Raw genomic sequence first — 19,223 nt, forward strand, 5'->3', positions numbered from 1 at the left:
TAAGGAAGGAACACAATGAAATGGTTTACCCTGTGAAAAGAGATCAGACCAGATGAGGAGATTGGTAACCTGGAATGCTGAAATGTGTGACTTCTTTTTTTCACATCACTTTGCTGTGAAAGGTGGAAAGGGAGTATTCAAAAAAGTCATAATTCCTCTTTTAAAATTTTATTCTACAGCAGAAGTATTGCTGCTGTTTGGTATGTGTCTTACTCCTCCACCTCCTGGCGATATTCCTTCCCCAATTTCCCTAGGCCTTCTGTGTTTGTGATTAATGGAGAACAGATGTTTTTCTTACCTAAATGATAACAAGGAGTTTCTTATCAGTTTTGTTTTTATAAAGGGAGAGAGATTTTTTTTAAACCCATGTTTTTGGTGGGGTTGGTTTTGGTGGGGTTATTTTGGGTGGTTGGTTTTTTTTTTGTGGGGGGATCTCTTGGCCTTTGAAGCACTATAGAAAAGGATTTCTAGAAAGTACATGAAGCAGTCTCCTGTGATTGCCAGCTACAGACTGTTCTCCAAATCCTCATCTAATTACTGTACAGATCAATGCCCTAAACCTCAGGGAATAAAATAAACCCTGAATGATTAACCATCAGCCATCAGAAGGGTCACAGAATCACAGAATAGTTGAGGTTGGAAAGGACCTCTGGAGGTCATCTTGTCCAACCACTCTGCTTGATTAGGGCCTGCTACAATTGGTTGCCCAGAACCTTGTCCATATAGCTTTTGAATATTTCCAAGGGTGGAGACTCCACAACATCTCTGGTCTAGTGCTTGGTGCTTGGTCACAATAAAACAGTGTTTCTTGCCGCTGAGACATTCCCTCTTGTGTTTCATTTTGTGCCCATTTCCTCTGGCCCTGTCACGGGGCACCACTGGAAAGAGCTTGACTCTGTCCTCTTTGCACCTTCCCTTCAGGTATTTAAAGACATTAATAAGATCTACTCCCTGCTCTCCAAGTCTTCTCTTCAGCCTGAATGATCTCAGCTCTCTCAGCCTTTCCTCAGAGGAGAGATGCTCCTCCAGTCCTTTAATCATCTTTGTAGCCTTTTGTTGGGTTCTTTTCAGTATGTCCATGTCTCTCATGTACTAGGGAGTCCAGAACTGGACACAGCACTCCAGCTACTAACCTGATCAGTGCTGCTTGCAATACTTTGTCTAATGAAGACAAGAATAACATTCACCTTCTTTGCAGAGCAAGCACATTGCTGGCTCATGTTCATCCTGGTCCAGTAAGACCCCCAGGTTCTTTTCTGCCAAGCCACTTGCCACCTGGGTGGCTCCAGTATATATTGGTGAATGTATTAGGTAGAGGACTGTGTGATTGTTGTTAAACTTCATGAGGTTCCTGTCATAGTTGTCATAGCTGACAAAGCTGGTAAGTGACAAATGAGGGCATTTGGGACTGAATCCAACAGTTTGGCTGTGGCAGTTTTGGCTTTCTTGAGCACTTTTCATCACTCTTGTGTTATCACCTCTGTGGGGCAGAGTGACAAATTAAAGCTTGGAGGCTGGCCTGAATTTGCCCCCATGGACCACTGCATATTGTCTTTCCAGGAGAAGAGGAAACTGAGTGTGTGCCTATGTGTTTAAGTACCTTCCCAGGGTCTGGAGATGTGTAACCACCTTCCCAGAAAAGAGCTACTCTTTTTCCCTAGTACTTGCTGTGTGGTTACAGCATGCCAGAAGCAATCATCTGGATGCACTGTGGCCTCCAGCAATTATGAGAAATGTCGGGGCAGAGCTGTCACGATGCCGTTACCATGCTCACCGGCTCTTTGAAACCACTGGCTAAGAAAGATAAAGAGCAGTTCTGACTTTTGTCTTGAAGCTGTCTGCCACAATTTTGTAGACAATTAGGAAAAGAAAAGCACAAGAATTTTTTTTCTGGAAACTAATAGTTCATACTTGGATCCCTGCAGTCTCTCTTAACCTTGTTTAATTTAGAAAGTTCATGTTCCTAATTGAATATCCTTGTAAGCTTGAGGATCAGGAGACATATCCAAAGTTCACTTGTAAGGTTGATATTTGAAAAGTTAATAAAATAATTTATATGCTATTTTTTACCATTTCTCAGTGCATTTTTTTAATGTGTGTTTTTGAGGTCATGTATAAATAGCAAGACACAATTTCTTTGTGCTGTGCTAGGGATGTATGAAGATACTTGGATCTAATTGCTGAATGACGAGCCGTGGATTTGCATTTGCACGAATGTGATACATACGTGGTAAATTACAAAGCCAAACTGTAAATTATTTTTTTCTTGAGGTGTTATTGTCTGTTCTGTTCTCTGCTTGTCATTTATCTCGCCCAGAGCTTCTCTTAACTTTCCAAGTCCCTGACTCCTATCAGACAACAGGCACTTAAAAATAAACCAAGCTAACATAGAAGAAATGTTGTGTTTCCTTGCTCAGATGTGACATTTCCCCAATTTTCAGCTACTCACCATTCAAATTAAAGTAAACCTTCTCCTGAACCCCTTTCCTGACCGTAATTTGATTGATATTTTGTACACACTCCTGTAGTAAAGTATCAAATTATACCTGGCTGAACTGAATGTTGAGCATCTCCCTCAGAGCTTCTGGAGAGGCATTTTCTTCCTGCAGATACCTGCATTTTCACTTTTCTTGCTTAACAGCAAGACACTACCGCTGCTTAAGCCCCTGGAGTTTTCTTTCCTACCACTGATCTACCCCATCCATCTATGCATCCATGCCAGCTGTCACGATTAGGCATTTTTCCAGCAGGAGTAGCTTGATGACATGTTCCTGGATCTGTGCTGCTGTCAGTAACAGACTCTGATTGCTCCTTTCTGAAGGCTGCAGAAAAAGTCCCCAGGGGTGGCCCAGTGTGTGGGTCTCAAGCTACCACTAAGGCACCTGTTTATCATTATTGTAAAAGCTAAATGTGTTCCTCAATGCCATTTAAAATATAGTGCTTAATCTGTCTTTAAAGTTGTAATGATTTCATTTTCAGTCTGAAGCATTGCTGTTGATGAAGCTCTGAATTTCACTGGGGTTTTTTTTGGTGGGTAGTTTGGTTGGGGTTTTTTATATATATATATATATATTTTTTTTTTTGTTGGGTTTTTTTTTTTTAGAGTTTTCATTTTCTTCCTGAAGTCTAGTTGGGGCAAGAAACAGTAATGACTCAAGGATCAGACTTTTGGGGCTGCTCCAGTGGCCTGCAATCAGCAGGAGTCTTTCTGTAGCTGGGGAAGATTTTCCTTCAGCAGGATTTGCAGACTTAGGAAGCCTTTGCATTAACTTCATTGGCTTAGAATTAAATTTCAGCAGACGAGTAACTCCCCAGGAGGCTGAAAGCTCAATGTGATCCCTCTAACGCAATGTCTCCAAAAGGCAGAAGAAAGAACAAGCCAGAGCATTTTGATTTTTACTAAGATTTACTCGTGGTTGCCTTAAAGCAGTGGTATTTTTCCTCTTTTGCAAGGTCTTTAAGCCTGCAGCTGTTCTGTGCAGGAATTTAGAAAAAAACCTGTTCGAGTCTGAGACTTGGCACCAGTAAACACACAGGAGACTTACTAGCAATGAATAAGGTCTGAGTACTTCTGACACACAGATTTCCTTCTTTCCTGGCAGGTTGGACAAAGTTTGCTCGATTGACACGGGCCCTGACAAACAGCCGGAGTGTCCTGCAGCAGTTGACACCGATGAACAAGGCTGAGGTGGTGCACAAACACTCGCGCTTAGCCGAAGTAAGTGGGACAGGCACCAGCCTGCTTCCTTTTGTACAGCAGAAAGAGATGGGAGGAAATAAAAAGCTTATTCCTGTAAATAAATAATATTTTTAGAGAAAAAATCTTTCCCAGCTTTGTTGTTTTGGTTTTTTTTGTTTGTTTACTTGGTTGGTTTTTTTTTCCAGTCTCTCCTGCCCTTAAGCAGCAGTCTGTGCCAAATCCACATTTCTGCAATAAATTCATGTTCTTTCAGTCATGAAACAGCCGTCACAGGTCACTTTTACTTACATGGTCCTATTTCTGTGGGTGCAGTTCTCAGTTTGTTCATTGTTGCTTAAACTGGGGTCTGTGTGTTCTTCTGTGCACTCTCACAATGACATGGAACCAGACTTGATGTCCTTGAGCTCTGTGGATGGTTGCTCACTCTCCCAGGAAAATGGGACTGTTTGAGAAACTCTTTGGAAGTGTCCCTGTCTGGGTCCCTGGGCACACTGACTACATATATATCTTAATCTTGACTTTTTCCTCAAGTAATTTCTGCAGTATTCTGATCATAATTGTTCTTTCTTCAGAACTGATGAAATGAACTCTTTGCCAAGTTGTAAACATGTCTTTCACAGTGCAGATGGTGCAACAAGTGAGTGCCTTTAGATTAACTGGTGAAATGGAGGTACTGCTTTTGTCTTCATGTCCACTGGGAATGAAAAATATACTGGTCAAAAATATATGGTGAAAATATATGAGCTACTGAAAATAACAGCCCTAGCCGCCTTGTGCCAGAGAACTTGTCTAGGATTTGATGCTAAGAACTAGTAACAGCTTTAAATGTTTGGAGTGGTTTTATTCCCTTTCTGCTTTTAGTGGACTTTGATAATAAAAACTCTACTATAAATCAGAATGAAACCCACAGTTTTCAAGTGTCGGTAGTGTGATGTTTTGCCTTGAATTGTCCCATACCAATAGCTTGGATAACTGCTTAGTTACTCACCTCTTGCTTTTCTAATTAATGTTATTTCAGTGTTCTGTAAATCCAGTTATATCAATTACTGGTTTAGACTAAAGAAAAGAAGACTGGAGAAGGTGTGGTAACAATCTTCAAATAAGTGTAAAGCAGTTGCATAGAATGAGGGAAGAAATTGTTCACCAGGACAGAACAACAGGACAGAAGAGTAATGGCATTAAGTCACAGCAAGGAAGATTTAGATCAGGCAATAGGAGAATGTTGTGCAAGAGAGAAGGTTGTACTCAGGAACAGGTTGTTTGAACAGTGTCTTACAAGTCATTTAGAGCTACTTTCTAGGCAAAATACTGTGAAGAATGCAGGCTTAGTGAAGGTACACCATCACTGTACAGGCCCCATTTTCTGGGCCTCAGGAGGAGCATTATCAGCACAGCTCATTCCTTGCAGAACATACTGTCCATCTATATTAGGCTTAACAGTTATCAGGTATTTTCTGGCATTCTATGATATTGTGGTTTTTTCATTAGTTGTATACAAGAATAATTCAGAAAGTCTGTGATGAATACAGCTGACTAACAAGATATTGTGTATTCTTTAGTGGTTTAAAATTAAAAATTCATGCAGCGTGAAAGAAATAATCACTATAGTTCAGTGGTCTCCACAGCCACTTGCCACCCACTCACCATGTCAAGCTCAGCATGATATTATGTTAAGAATAATAATTATGCTTTTACAGTATCATGAGGTCTCCTAAATACTCCACCACCAGAGGCATAGGGAACTATCAAGCATGTGTTCATTGCATTTGACGTGAGCCCTAAGTATCTTATTATTCCAGCTGCAATGAGGCAGTATCCAGCTCCTGCCCCAGTGAATAAGGCAGGGAACAAATAGGTTTGGAGAAAGCAAGAAAAGAAGTCCCAGTCCTGATTTATCATGACAGTAAAGTGATGACCACAGATGAGTCCAAAGAGATAACTGGAGATAATGACTAGACTATGAGTCAAAGACAAAATGGTGTGTTAAATGCAGGGGACAATTCTGTCATGAAAAGAAGTTTTGTGGGTTTGCACAAACACTGCTGTGAACAAAATGACTGTATCGATCATAGCTTTTTTTCCAGCATAGGATCTGTGGCTCTATCAGCAAGTTCAGTGTGCCAGCTGAACTTTAAGTGGTTATAGGAGTGCTGTTAGTGAGTCTTGTCCTAGTGAAGGGACACCTGGAGGTTGATATTTTCAATGTTCTTACCAGGGGGTTGGCATCTTTGAGGGTCTCTGACAAGTGCCATTGGGACCACACTTCTTGGTGTGCATTGCTGTTCATCTGGAGCTCAATACATGGTCTTGTGTTACGTTGAAGGTGGTGTGATATGAGGCTACTGGCAAAGGGAGAAGCCCAGATTTCCTGGAGGGAACAGGTAGGCAGAAGCATCCTGTCAGTTTACAGCCTGACATTGGGGCAGATTGACATGTTGGGGAGTCATATACTCCAACAGAGTAAGGAGGTTGCTGTTGTCGTCGTTGGTGATTCTGAAGAACAGATTTTTAGTATAGCCGGAATTGTACTGTCTGATCTCAGTAACAACTCTCTCATCTTAAAAAATACTGCAAAGAATTAATGGAGAATCCATATCTATGGTACTTGAATTCATACACTTGGTTGTTGTGCTATTTATTGGGAGCCATTTCCTTCTCTTCATAGGGGAAGCATCCGGCATTCAATCATTTTTGCACACATGGGACTGCTATTTACAAGCCAACTGTCCCTGTGTATATGGTGCATCGCGTCCAGTATGGGACAGATGTAGGGCTGAAATAAGTTTTAAAGTTTCTGGAATGGTTTTTACCCCATACAGACTTGAGATCCCCAAATGTAAAAGGTGCTGTTAGTTCCAAAATATACGTTCATCTGGCAGCTTGGTATATTACCACGTTGTTTATTCCGTTGTGCTTTTGTTTCTAGTGTTGGACTGAGATAAGAGGTAATTAGATTAGCTGGAAGGAATGTCTTAAGTGAAGTTGGCTAGGTTCCTTTGCAGTGTTTCCAGTTCCACATTTTACTGAAGTGCACATGCAGGAGATTATAGTCACATGCTAAAAAGAAAAGAAAATTAATGACGAGAAATAAAAGATAACCTATTAGTGATATTTGTCTTGTAAGGGCAGCAACTTTTGAAGACAGGGAAAAGGAAGTATGATATTTTCAGGGTGTTAGGGCAGAAATCGTGTACACGGTGCTTGATTTTAGAAGGAGATCAGATGGCTAGGCTGAAGTCTCATTTATGTTTGATGGGGTATTGTTCTGTCTCAACAATGGTATAAAAAAGGGGTCAGGAATGGAGGATCACTCTTGGAACACAAATATTAATAGTCACGTTCATAACTGCAGAACATGAACTCCTGTAGGCACAACTTGTTTATGGAGCCCCTCTGCTCTTGTTATTGAGTTGATTTCCTCTCAGTCCATCTTCAAAGACCTCCCTTTTGGCATGAATGTCCTTAGATGCTAGACTGGTCCCATTCAGCAAGTGATACATACCTCCACACATTCTTAATAAATCAGACAATTTAGAACCTGTGGGGTGACTTGCAGTGTCCAGTGAACACAGTTTCATCTTTGTGCTGCTCCTTACAGAAATCCATAAAGACCCCTTAATGGATCACATTAATTGAAAACAGTAACACTTGCTTTTCTGTCTTTTGCAGGTTCTCCAGCTGGGATCTGATATTCTTCCTCAGTACAAGCAAGAAGCTCCAAAAACTCCGCCACACATTATACTACACTATTGTGCTTTTAAGACTACTTGGGACTGGGTCATCTTAATTCTAACCTTCTACACAGCAATTATGGTTCCATATAATGTCTCCTTCAAGACAAAACAGAACAACATTGCCTGGCTTGTGCTGGACAGTGTTGTGGATGTTATTTTTCTGGTTGACATTGTTTTGAACTTTCATACAACCTTTGTTGGCCCAGGTGGAGAAGTTATATCTGATCCCAAACTCATAAGGATGAACTACCTGAAAACATGGTTTGTGATTGATCTTCTGTCCTGTTTACCATATGACATCATCAATGCCTTTGAGAATGTAGATGAGGTAAGTGATTGTTTTAATTAGGAATTGTTTAGGAGCATGCTCCCAGGCATATGGCATTGATAAAGGGCAACTGAAGCACTGTGGATGGCCTTAAACCACTGGGGTTTACCTACATGGCATTCCCATATTGGGAAAGAGAAATCTTAATGATTTGCTAACAACCATGTGTGGATGTGTACCTTAATGGATGTGGGTTTTAGAATCATTTGATTGTCAACTAAAAGTACTGTATCAAAATGGCCTGGACCAGCTGGGATGCCCCCCTGCCACAGCCTCCCTTTTCAGCTCAGTGCTTGCCTGAGCTGAAGTAGTCTTAATCCATTGCAAGGCACAATAATACAGCTTGATGTAAATAAAGCTCTGTATCTGCTGTGGTTGCATTTGGTGGTAAATTTGCCACTGACTTACACAAAAGTAGAGGATGCCTCTGAATGAGTGTTTTTAAAATCCTTCCCGGGGATTACTTTTTGAGTCATGCTGTAGTTTTCAGGATTTTTTGTGTGATGTTTTTAAAAATGTCTGATTTTTGCATATTTTGGGAACAGCTCTTGAGCTACTGCTGTTTGAGGAAGGAAAACATAAATATCTTAAATGGATGATGAATTAAAGCTTTTTAACTGCAAAATGTATTAGCATTAACAAAATTGAGCTTGCAGCTTAAGATAATAGAGAAAACAAGCAGTAACTACAGGAAGTAGTGCACGCACAAGTCACTGTAGAGAAAACTCAGTATTAAAATGCAGCTCTGATAGCATGAGGGCTTGTTTTAACTTTTCTCTAGAGCCTTTTATCTTTAGAGGCATAAGCATATTTTAATTTTTTAACATTTTATCAGTCTTTTCTTAGAGCACCATTGAGTGGTTTTTTTTTGTTGCAGCTTCATTGTTTTTGTTTTTAATTCTGAAATTGTGCGGTTACATCTCCTCACTATATAAAATCTACATTCTTATTTTTTATTGTGGACTTCAGTGCTGCTTTTTGTAGGGCTCCTTTAAGATTCTATCCCTGTCTCTGTGCTGAGTAGCATCTTTTGACATTGTTCCATTTTATTTATAGCAAATATGACAGAAGCGATAATACTTGCAGCTTAAATTCAAGATCATATGAGGGCTGCCCGTCTGGAAGCAGGTTGTACAGTCAGGCTATCTAAGGAGGTGCTATTATCAAGGTTGTAAATATAATACAGCTTTATAAGATAACCAGTTTCAGACTGAGAGGAACCTGGGTTTTTTTTTTATAAAAATGTGGCATTATCTCCAGATTTTCATGCTTTAATATGAAAATAAAGAGAAAACTTCTGTGCCCAAGCAGTACATATTTAAATGATGAGCTTGACCTTTTTCTCTAACAAAAAGATGGGAAATAAATCATCTGCAATTTTTGTGATAGTGAAGAGAATCATTGGCAAAGTGCATTATAAAATGAGTCTCTCTTCTATTGGCAAACTTTAACCAAAATATAATAATAATATTAATAAGGTATCATGATCTCCAGCAATCATAGAACTACTATGATTTACCTTCAAACAAATGAAACATCAAATCCTTTCCATAAGAGAACCAGTAGTAACAGTTCTTTCCCATGAAATGGCATGCTGGCCCTGGAGCCTGCAGCAGACATTGGAGTCTAAGTGCTTGTGTACGTGGTTTCAAACCCCTCCAACTCCAGTTTTCCCTAGTGCCTGAAAAGACATGAAGTGATTTTTGAAGACAGGTATGTAAACAGTCAGTCTTTCCTTGTTGGGTTTATTTTTTTTAGTTTTCTTTCTCTTTCAGGTGAGATTTTTATTATTAAAAAAAAAAAAGAAGGGTCTTCATTTTTGACATTTAAGCCTTTGAGCTGGTTAATGTGCTCTGGGTGCTTGTAGTTTTTAACGTTCCTTATCATCGTTATGCTTTTAACATTTATTTTAATGGGTACTTCTTTTCAGGGATTTAACTTTTTGGCCCACTAGCAGCAGTGTGCTCAAAAACTGCTGATAGGTAAAAAATAAGTAAATCAATACGCTTAATTTGGAAGAAATATTCTTATTGATTAAAAGGAAAGTATTTATCCTTATAAGGTGAGTGTTTCCTCCTTAAGGCAAGTACGAGAGAGTATCTCTTGACTCTGGTAGATTTTAGGTCTTTATCTTGGCTCTGAGTGTTGGAAAAGGGTGTTAGTCTGTAGTGTAAAAGTTGGTGATTGTGGCATTTCAGAGCAAGTTAACAGAAAATCAGAGCTTCAAAGTAAAGACCTTGGGGGCAAGTCCTGATGGTCTTGGAGTTCTTGGGATGGTGATGAAGGATGAACCCAAATCAGAATGAGCAGTTGTAAAGTCAGCTGAGTGAAAGATGACTTCCTTTGTGTGTCTCGCTTCCATCCCTCATTTTCCCATGTAAGGCATCAAACACACTTCTTTTAGTTGTTAAGGGACTTGGTGAGTAGGAGGGCGACACACTCCAGGCAGTTTCTTTTCCTCCTTATGAGCAGGTGTCTCATGCATAAAAAAGGAAATGGCCAAGGAAGGTTAGGTTTGTGTCTCTCCATTGTAGATGCAGACAATTATATGTGATATAGGTGCTTGAGGGTTCTGATGCAGAGGCTGTTGATTCATTGTATAAGATGCCTTATGCATCTGGGTGCTGTTTTATAATGTCAGAGTTAAGAAGGTGAATTGAAAGATTAAAACAAGGAAATGTGAGTTTTCTTTCTGAGAGTTGGAGTTTTTCAAATGCAATTGGTCTTGGCCAAAATAGGAACAGTGTCATTTCCATCATGGACAACATTAGGCCAAGGTTGAAGTGTAGTGAAATTCATACCTGAGACAAACATGATTGCAAATCAAAGTAATTTAGTTGTCGAGTGGATGTAGAGCCTAAGTAGAAGAAGATGATGAAAAGGATTATGACACAAAAATTGAGAACTGGGGGAGATTAAGATGATTTGAGGCAGAATTAGAGGTGTAGGTTTCCATGTCTGGAATTACAGACCTGGGCTGTTACAGTCTGCACCTGGGGATTTGGATGTATGACAAGGAAAGGGGAAAGTACGATAATGAGCGAGAGAGAGAGATACCTTGCCACATCACAGAGTGATCTAAATTGACGTAATGGATGAGAAATTAAGTGGCTAAGTGGTAGTGAAAGGGTAGAAAAACAAGGTAAAATAGGCTGGAGAAAAATGAGCTAAGAGAGAGGAAAGTGGAATCTTAGTGGGATACATGCTTTATTTAAGAAAATTGGTAGGATGATAGTCCTAGAAATCAGAAAAAAATGCATGCTATTTTCTAATTGGGAAACATTACTTGCACCAAAATACATTGTGGCTAAATAAAAGCCATAGAGAAAACCTTTCATATACAGAAGTGTGAGAAGGGTCACTATAAGACATACTGAGGCACCCAGACAATTTTCAAGGTAGGAACAAGGGTGAAGGGTATGTGCTGTGAATCTCTGAAACTACATTGATTTTTACTTTTTTTGTAGTTCAAAAGTTCATGTCTGTGAGTCCATTTCTTATTTTAAATAAAATAAGACAGACAAACAAAACCACAAAGAAAAACATTTGGAGTAATGGAGAATGTCGTGTTTGGATCCAAAGATTTTGCCTACATGAAATTCCTATTGTTACTAGGCTGTGAAGCATGTAGCAACTGAATGTTAGATTTTTGTCTTGGAGTTACATGAAATGATTCTGATTTTCTCCCTGAGTACTTATTTGCATGTAACAACTCATTCCATTGGTGTCTGCACCATTGCTCATGTTTTCAAAATCATGCCTCCCTACTTTTGAAGCTACAGAATTATGTTACCTTGAGGCTTAGCCTTTATATATGTTCTACCTACTAGAGAGATATAAATACCCGATCACTGTCAGTTTGGGCTACCAAAAGGTTTTTTTAAGAATGAGTAACTGTCAATTCCATACAGGGCACAATTGTTCGAGTCACATTATGCTGAAATTGTCAGCAGGTGGGTTTACAGTACTTGTTCAGATGTGGTCAAACCATGCTACAACTCTACGAGGCAAATACATGGATTTATAGTCCAGGGAAACCAGGATGTTGTGCAGATGTTTGGCCCTTGTCCCCAGGGTTGTTGTCAAGAAGGTGCTAATCCTGTGATTGGGCAAGGGACAATGGATACAAATGCAAACACAGGAAGTTCCACCTCATCATGAGGAAAAATTTCTTTACTGCAAGGGTGATGGAGCACTAAAACAGGCTGCCCAGAGAAATTGTGGAGTATACTTAGAGACTTTCAAGACTGATTTGGATGTGTTTCTGTGTGACCTGCCTTAGGTGAGGCTGCTTTGGCAGAGGAGTTGGACTCGGTGATATTCAGAGTTCCCTTCCAACCCCTACCATTCTATGATTCTATGATAGAGTGTTGCTGAGGGCTGCATTTGAGTCTCTGTAAATAAGTATATAGAATAAATATTCCCAGGACTAGGTGGATGAACAAGTTTTTAGACAAATGAAAAATACTACGGGTGTTAAATATGGCTTAAAATAAGCCTTTGCTGTTTGGAAAAATACTGGGTTTGTCTTGTGGGGCTTTTTGTTGTTGTTTGTTTGGGTTTTTTTGTTTATTTGTTTGGCTTTGGGTGTGGTTTTTGGTTTTGGTTGTTTTGCTTGTTTCTTAAGGTTTTTTGTTTTGTTTTGTTCTTTTCTGAGAATGTTCACTGAGATTCATGAATTTCTGAATTTGTAATGAGACAAAACCTAAAAGCTTGATCTCATCTCTGCTAGAAACATGGCCTGTGAGTGACATGGCACACGTTATAAAGAATGGGGCTGGATACCAGCATGGTGGGCAAATAGATGGTTTTCAAATTAGTTATATAGAAGAACATCCTTTCTGGAAAAATTATTATTCATGAGCCAATGGCTGGAAGTGAAAGCAGAGAAATTTTAATGGCCTGAAAATCTGAAGTTCTATGTCTGTTGTTTAATAATGTAAGACTACATAACCCAATGACCTTTAATATTTAGTGATCTGTGCAGGACATACTAAGGGATGGAAACCTTGCAACTGTAATCTTTTAATTACCCTTATCGATCTATTTCAGCAGTGGCAGAAACTTCTTTGCATTGCTGCAATTAGCAGCAACTAAAATAGCAACATCTGTAAATTGAAGGCAAATAAAAACTAATGCAACAATAGTTTAGCCATGTTCATATCTTCAGTGCTTTACTGCAAATGTTCCCTTTAAGGGGATATATAAAGTAGAATTTATGGACCCCAGTCTGAGTGGAATATGCAAGGTGAAGATAAATTGGTATGGTTCAAGAATGTGGCTTTGGCTCTGAAATCAAGTCTATAGCTAGTTACTCTTCTTAAATCTAGGTGGCTGACATAGAAAATATAATTCCCAGAACTAAATCCCTGCTGCAGCCATGTGTTAAACTATGACGAGAATGCCTAGCAACGTAACAACAGATGCAGTAAGCCTGGGACCTGGCATTTCCCCCTTTGTTATGTAGTTGGAAGGCAATTAAATAAGAAGAATGCTGTCATCTTGCTGTAGGTTGCAGAAATCAGCAATATACCAGTACGAAGGCTTGGTTATGATGTCCAAATATAAAGGTATCCGCTTTAGGCATATGTTGTGTAGATGGTCAACGATATTTTCCCTTGTCACTTACTCACCTTTGTCACCCCTAGAGCACTTAGTTCAGGATTGCACCACATCTCTTTAGCTTTTACTCAAGCTAGGGTTTTGTTTGAGTTCTGTCACTGTCCAATTACCAGCTTTTCTAATACTATATGAAGTCTGGGGTATTTCTGGTTATTCCCCTCTGAAGACTCATGAATGTCAATGTGATGTGAAAGAAAGGGCCTGAACTGGATTCGATACTGGGAGTGGTGGGAGGGCATCCCACAAGATTGATGTGAAATGCTAGCCTTGTGCTGCACCACTCTGATGTGGATTATGGCATGCTGAACTGGAAATATGTATCTCAGTGGTCTTTTTCCTTTTTTTTTTTTTAATTTTTATTTTTTATGTGCTGTATATGTTGGGTACAAGCCATTTAAATCAAATCTATAGTCAGATTTGTATTAAGTGATGCAGAGTCCAACTGGAGCAAATTGTGTGTGGAGGAGAATCTTTGAATCCTGTGTGATCCCTTTGCTCTCAGAGGAGAGGAAGGCTTACAAAGCAAATGGGGAAAATGAAATAATCCAGTAAGATACTCTCTGAAATAATTCTGATGGGAGTAGCACAAATCCACATTGCTGAGATTGTTGCATACAGGCATCAATGGGAGGAAAAGAGTCACAGGGTTAAGGATAGGCAGTTGTGCTGCACAAAATAGTGACAAGGTGCAACCCTGGAGTAACTATCTGCATGGCTAGTATCAGAATTTAGCAAAGTTTTACTTCGAGACAGCCTTGCAAGGTGGTTTGAGTATTTTGTTCAAGACTGGGTTGGTATTTTTCTCCGTTAGTGTCAGGAATCTGTGTAGCTCCAGAAGTACTTGCAGAAATATTGCAGATAAGGTTGCTGTCTCCAGATATTTATTCCGATTTTATTCCTGTGTCAGTGTAGGAAATTTGTCATTTGTTGCTAGCATTATGCTATCAACTAAGTTCAACATGCTGCTCAGAAACTGTCCCAAATGATGTGACGCACTTTCCCCTCCCTCCCGTTTCATCCTCCAACTATATCAAATTTTATGGTATCATCCTTTGTTTTTTTAGCCTGTTTGGACACACTGATGCACTAACAAATATATAGTATAAGAGGCCGTATCCCCCTTAACTTTAATCTAGGAGAAATATTTTTAATTCACCCTGCTTTATATAACCTCAGTTATTTACTGTTTGAAATTTACTGCATTGTATAGTTGTGCCATAAACAGTACACTAGAATTTTATTTATAATGCTATAGTCTATTGATATTTGTGTTGGGAGGATGGGGGAAAGAAAGAAAAGCTCCTTCATCCACCTGGAAAAAGAGATAAATCTCAAGCAATAAATTTAGTGGTGCTTTCTTTCATTTTGCTGTAAGGACTCAATTTTGTGCTCACTGCAGTTACTGCTCCCATTGCTACCAGCGGTGCAGGGTCAAGTATTAAGTGGGCACTGCTTCTCTCTGGACCCAGGGTCTCAGCAGTTTGTGTAGAAGCAAAGCCCCTTGCTCCATGTGGATTTACATAATTGAATGTAATTTCTTAAACTGGTTGTGAATCAGAAATATTGCTTTCTTATTGTTCTTATTCCATCATTTTGATTTGTAATGATGCTACTTTGTTACATTAATTGTTTAGCTAAGAAGAGTTTTTGAGATACGTTGGAAGATTTATTTCAACATTAACGACAGCAAAGAAGTGTTAAGGCGCTAACCAGGGATTTTAGAGCTAAGTTCTATTTAAGTAGCTAAGCTCAAAATTTTCTTTTGGGAATGATTTGCTGGTTAAATTTCAAACAGCCTGTAAGTCCTCCTGGATACTCCTGCCCTGCACACAATAGTACCTTCTGGGTATGTGTCTGCAGGCTCACCCACTTGCGCTGGCAAGACTCACCATTTCAGTTGTTTCCAAAACCTGTAGGCGATTTGTTTTCTTTTACATTTTGTTACCATCATGTAACAACTGCTCAGTGAACATTGCCTAAGGTTTATGAAAATGGTGCCTTTTTGACTTCTTCAATACTAAATGTTGAGCTATGCCTTTACAGAATCAGCTAAGTGATTTGAGTGAAATTTCTTTTGTGCAGAATTACTTCTGGTGAGGGAAAGGTAATGAAAGTTTTTCCCATGCTTCATTAAATAACATATTTGGACTGCATATCAAAATGTACTAAGCACGGGATTCTTCTGATGAAACACACAGCCAGGCATAGTCCACAAGGAGATACAGGCACATTCATGGTCTGGTTCTTCATGTTCTAAGATGTGACTCCAAAATAAGTCTGAGGGGTCACACTGCCCTAAAATGCCTATTTTTCACCATTGGGAGTAACAATGTGCTTGTGTGATCAGCTCAGATGCAGACCACTCCATGGAATAGCTTAGACTGAGATGCATCCTCCCCTTGAAATTGTATTTGCCTCACTTCAGCCTTTCAAAGGACAAAAACAAAAGCAGAAAAAAATAACAGAGGTAAAACTTGCAGTGACCTTTTGAGTAACTGAGACATTGTCTTTGGTGGGCAGGTTCACTGTATCATTGTTCCCATAATCTAGTCAAAATCCACCCTACCTCTTGGTGTTTGCAAATCTGTCTTAATTTGCAGTCTGTACATTTGTCCCTGTGCCAACCTCCTTGGTTACGTATTTCTTTTCCTTTCCTTATGTTTATCTCCCTGATGTGCTTAGAAAGAACAGTCATCCCTCTCTCCCCCTGTGTAAACATGTCTTTTTTCCTTAATCTAAGCAAACTGATCTTGTCTAATAACCTCATTTATGAAATATTACCCCCCCCCCCTTTTTTTTTTTTTTTGTTTTTTGTTTTTTGTTTTTTTTTTTTTTTTTGGGCCATTCCAGCTGTCTCTCTGCATAGAGTTAAGTCTGAATACATCTCTTTGGGGCAGATCTGCACATAGTAATCCAGGTAGAGAATTCAACTTTGGGTTTTGGTGTTTCTGTTTGACAGTGGAAACACCCAGATGATCTTTCCTGGAAGTGGATTAACCTCTTCTGTGAGTGCAATCCACTGGTTGCTCTGAGTCACTGTGGGATTAATCCATATACCCAAATATTTCATTTTATCAGTAATCTTTAGATAAAGGTCTTCGTAGTTGTAGATTTTTTTTGGTCATTTTGCCCTGTAATGGATGCTTTGAGATTCTGTATTTTTAAGTTTTATCACCTTTTCCTTTATTCCCACCCAGTTATTTGCACAGAGAGTGTCGTCTGCTGGTGGTGCATCAACATTTTGTCATCCATTTCACAAGTTCCTCAATCAGTTTACAATCCCAGTTATGGTCCCTGTTTTCTCTGTTTCCTAATAATTTCACCCCTTATGTTACTGCAATACTGCATTTCTTTTATTTTGAAAATGGGGGCTGTTATCAGAGGAAACTTTCAGGAAAACTTGGTTAGATCCCAGTCAACCTAAGCTTAGCAAACCTATTGCTGCATTGTTTGCATTTTGATTTATCTCAATGTTTCAAATTACTTTCTCTTGACACTTTTCTGAGGTAATGAATCTTCTTTCCTCTTGATGCACTAGAGTTTCTGGAAAACATCCTCTTTGAAAACTAAAGCTAAAAATTAATTTAATCCAAGCCTGGATTATTTTTACTTCATTGCAGTTTGATCACTTCTGTTGTTCTTTCATTCATTTATGATTGCAAAGAATCTTTGGGTATTTGTTTTAATATTCTTTATAAGGAAAAGTTCAACCTCACATTTGGCAACTCTCCCTTCACCTTTGCCTTCTAAGATGTAGCTTTCTGTTGATCCAATTTTTGTTTCTCATATATTGTCAGTTCTATGCTTCAGTTTTCTTCTTTTTGATGATTATTTGCAAATTTAGAACTTATGACCAGCTTTACAAAATATCCCTTCTTTGAAATACAACCTCTGGATATGTTATGCCTTTTCAGGTAAGGACATTCCACATGTCCTCTGCTGCTATCTCTCACAATCCAAGTTATCTTCACTTATTGTCTATAGTTCAATATACTAGTGTTTATTATTGACTGTATTATTGAAATCAAGAACCCAATTCAGTTTTCTTTTCGGTTGTTCATTTTTTTAATCAACTAATTTAATTCCTTCTTCAAGCCAATAGGGACTTTTGCAGGACCAAATGTAGTTTAGCATCACTTTCTGTAGAATAATTGGCTAGTCAGTAAAGAAATAAGCATGCTATTACATCTGCAGAAAATCTCTGCCTACTGTTATTAATAGCATTTATTCTCCAAGCTCATATTGAGAAAGATAAGTCTCATTGTGAGACTCTCACATTGTCAGGCAGTGCTCTGTGATATCTATCTCTATAATAACATAATACAGGTTTGGATGCTGCCCAGATCTGGGCTTTCCAGATTTCTAAGGATAGGTTTAATTTCTCCTTGAATAAGCTGTGTAAGTGATAGAATTCAGCTTCTTTGTATTCAGTGGGAGAGGAGAAAGACAGCTCCAGGAGGTGATTCATCCTATCCCTGGCTGTCTGAGATGGATTGGGTGAATCACTCTTCTGACATACCTCTCCTCACTCACCAGGGAGGACAGCTGGACGATTCACATAGTCTGGTTGGCTGTAAGGTTGCAGCATTATGTGAGATGAATCCCACCCCAGTCATGGCATGGCTGTGGCTTGAGCAGGCTCAAGATCAGTTTAAATGAAACCATTTTGCCCTTGCACATATGCAGAGCTCAGCCTGGGTGACAAACTCTTCTGAGGATTTGATCACTTTAATGGCTAATTCTACTGAATGCAGGTTGCCATAATTGTTTGCATCTAACAACTATAAGCATATAATTTTAAATCTGGTTTAAGAAGACCTGTGTATACTGCAGTCACATCTTTGACTGCCACGCCAACATGCCCTAGTGATAGGAAGGGTCTCGGCTCTGGTTCTTGGCCATTCCGTGAATTCTTCAATACCACAATGTGCTGAACATCAAAACACAGTGAAAAGCTCTTCTTTTTTTCCCCTCTGACCTTTTATGAGACTGTGTTTTCTGTTAAATGATGCAGTACCAATCCCCATTTTCAGAGCTGGGAAGATTTCAGATTTAGAACACATTTAAAATGCAAGTTTATGGGTGGTTGGTTTCTTTTTTGTTGTTGCTGTTGTGTACGTGCCCACAGCTAACAATGAATAAATAAAAAATCATGGAGTGAAATCTAATTGAAAAAGTGCCTAGAGGTAAAAACACATTGTTCCCTCATAGAAGAAAAAAAAAAATAGAAATTATGGATGAACTTGCCATTTCAGAATACTGGGGTTTAATTTTGAGGTTTAAGCAGATTTTAGTATATTTAGATGGTAGAAACTAATTGCTAGATTTGTTTTTATTTTACTTTGTTAAACATTTATGCAATAATTTCCTACTGCAGAAAAGGATCTATTAGATTAGCAAGTAACCAGCTTGAATCTTTTAAGTCTTCTACAAAAATGCAGCTCTGCTCTTCTGTTTTCCCTTTGGTGCAGAACAGACTCCTCTCTCTCCTGGTTTAGGATGACACCTCTGACACTCATACTAACTTGGATGATTTCCTGTACTTGTTAACCTTCATTTTCCTTTGGTGACAATATTCCCTTTATCTTATTGCGTGTTTAGCTCTTGACCCCTGTATGACATGACTTTGACAACCGCATCCGTCCTATTGCCTGGATTATCAGGGATTCATTATGTGCAAGAGAATTTAGCTCTGTGTTCTAGCTGGGGGTGAAGGGATCTGTTCCCACGCCACATATTGCAATTGTATCACAACTACAGGCAGCATTTTTCTCAGCCTTGTGGTCAGAAGAGTTTAGCCAGATAGAGACACTTGGCTTAGACACTTCTTTCATCCTGT

The 19,223-nt window shown here is 39.1% G+C and overlaps 1 protein-coding gene across 2 annotated transcripts in view; it reads left to right on the forward strand.

The window, feature by feature from the left end:
* KCNH5 (potassium voltage-gated channel subfamily H member 5) overlaps positions 1 to 19,223 on the forward strand; it is a 157,166-nt gene that overhangs the window by 40,871 nt on the left and 97,072 nt on the right. For both annotated transcript variants that reach the window (XM_068148930.1, XM_068148928.1), the window contains exons 5-6: positions 3,603 to 3,718; positions 7,370 to 7,762. In XM_068148930.1, coding sequence (XP_068005031.1) covers positions 3,603 to 3,718; positions 7,370 to 7,762 — 509 coding nt within the window. The remainder of the gene's footprint in view (positions 1 to 3,602; positions 3,719 to 7,369; positions 7,763 to 19,223) is intronic.

Source organism: Melanerpes formicivorus, unplaced genomic scaffold, assembly GCF_026170545.1.
Source record: "Melanerpes formicivorus ecotype bairdi unplaced genomic scaffold, bMelFor1.0.p_v2 SCAF_17, whole genome shotgun sequence".
NCBI lineage: Eukaryota > Metazoa > Chordata > Aves > Piciformes > Picidae > Melanerpes > Melanerpes formicivorus.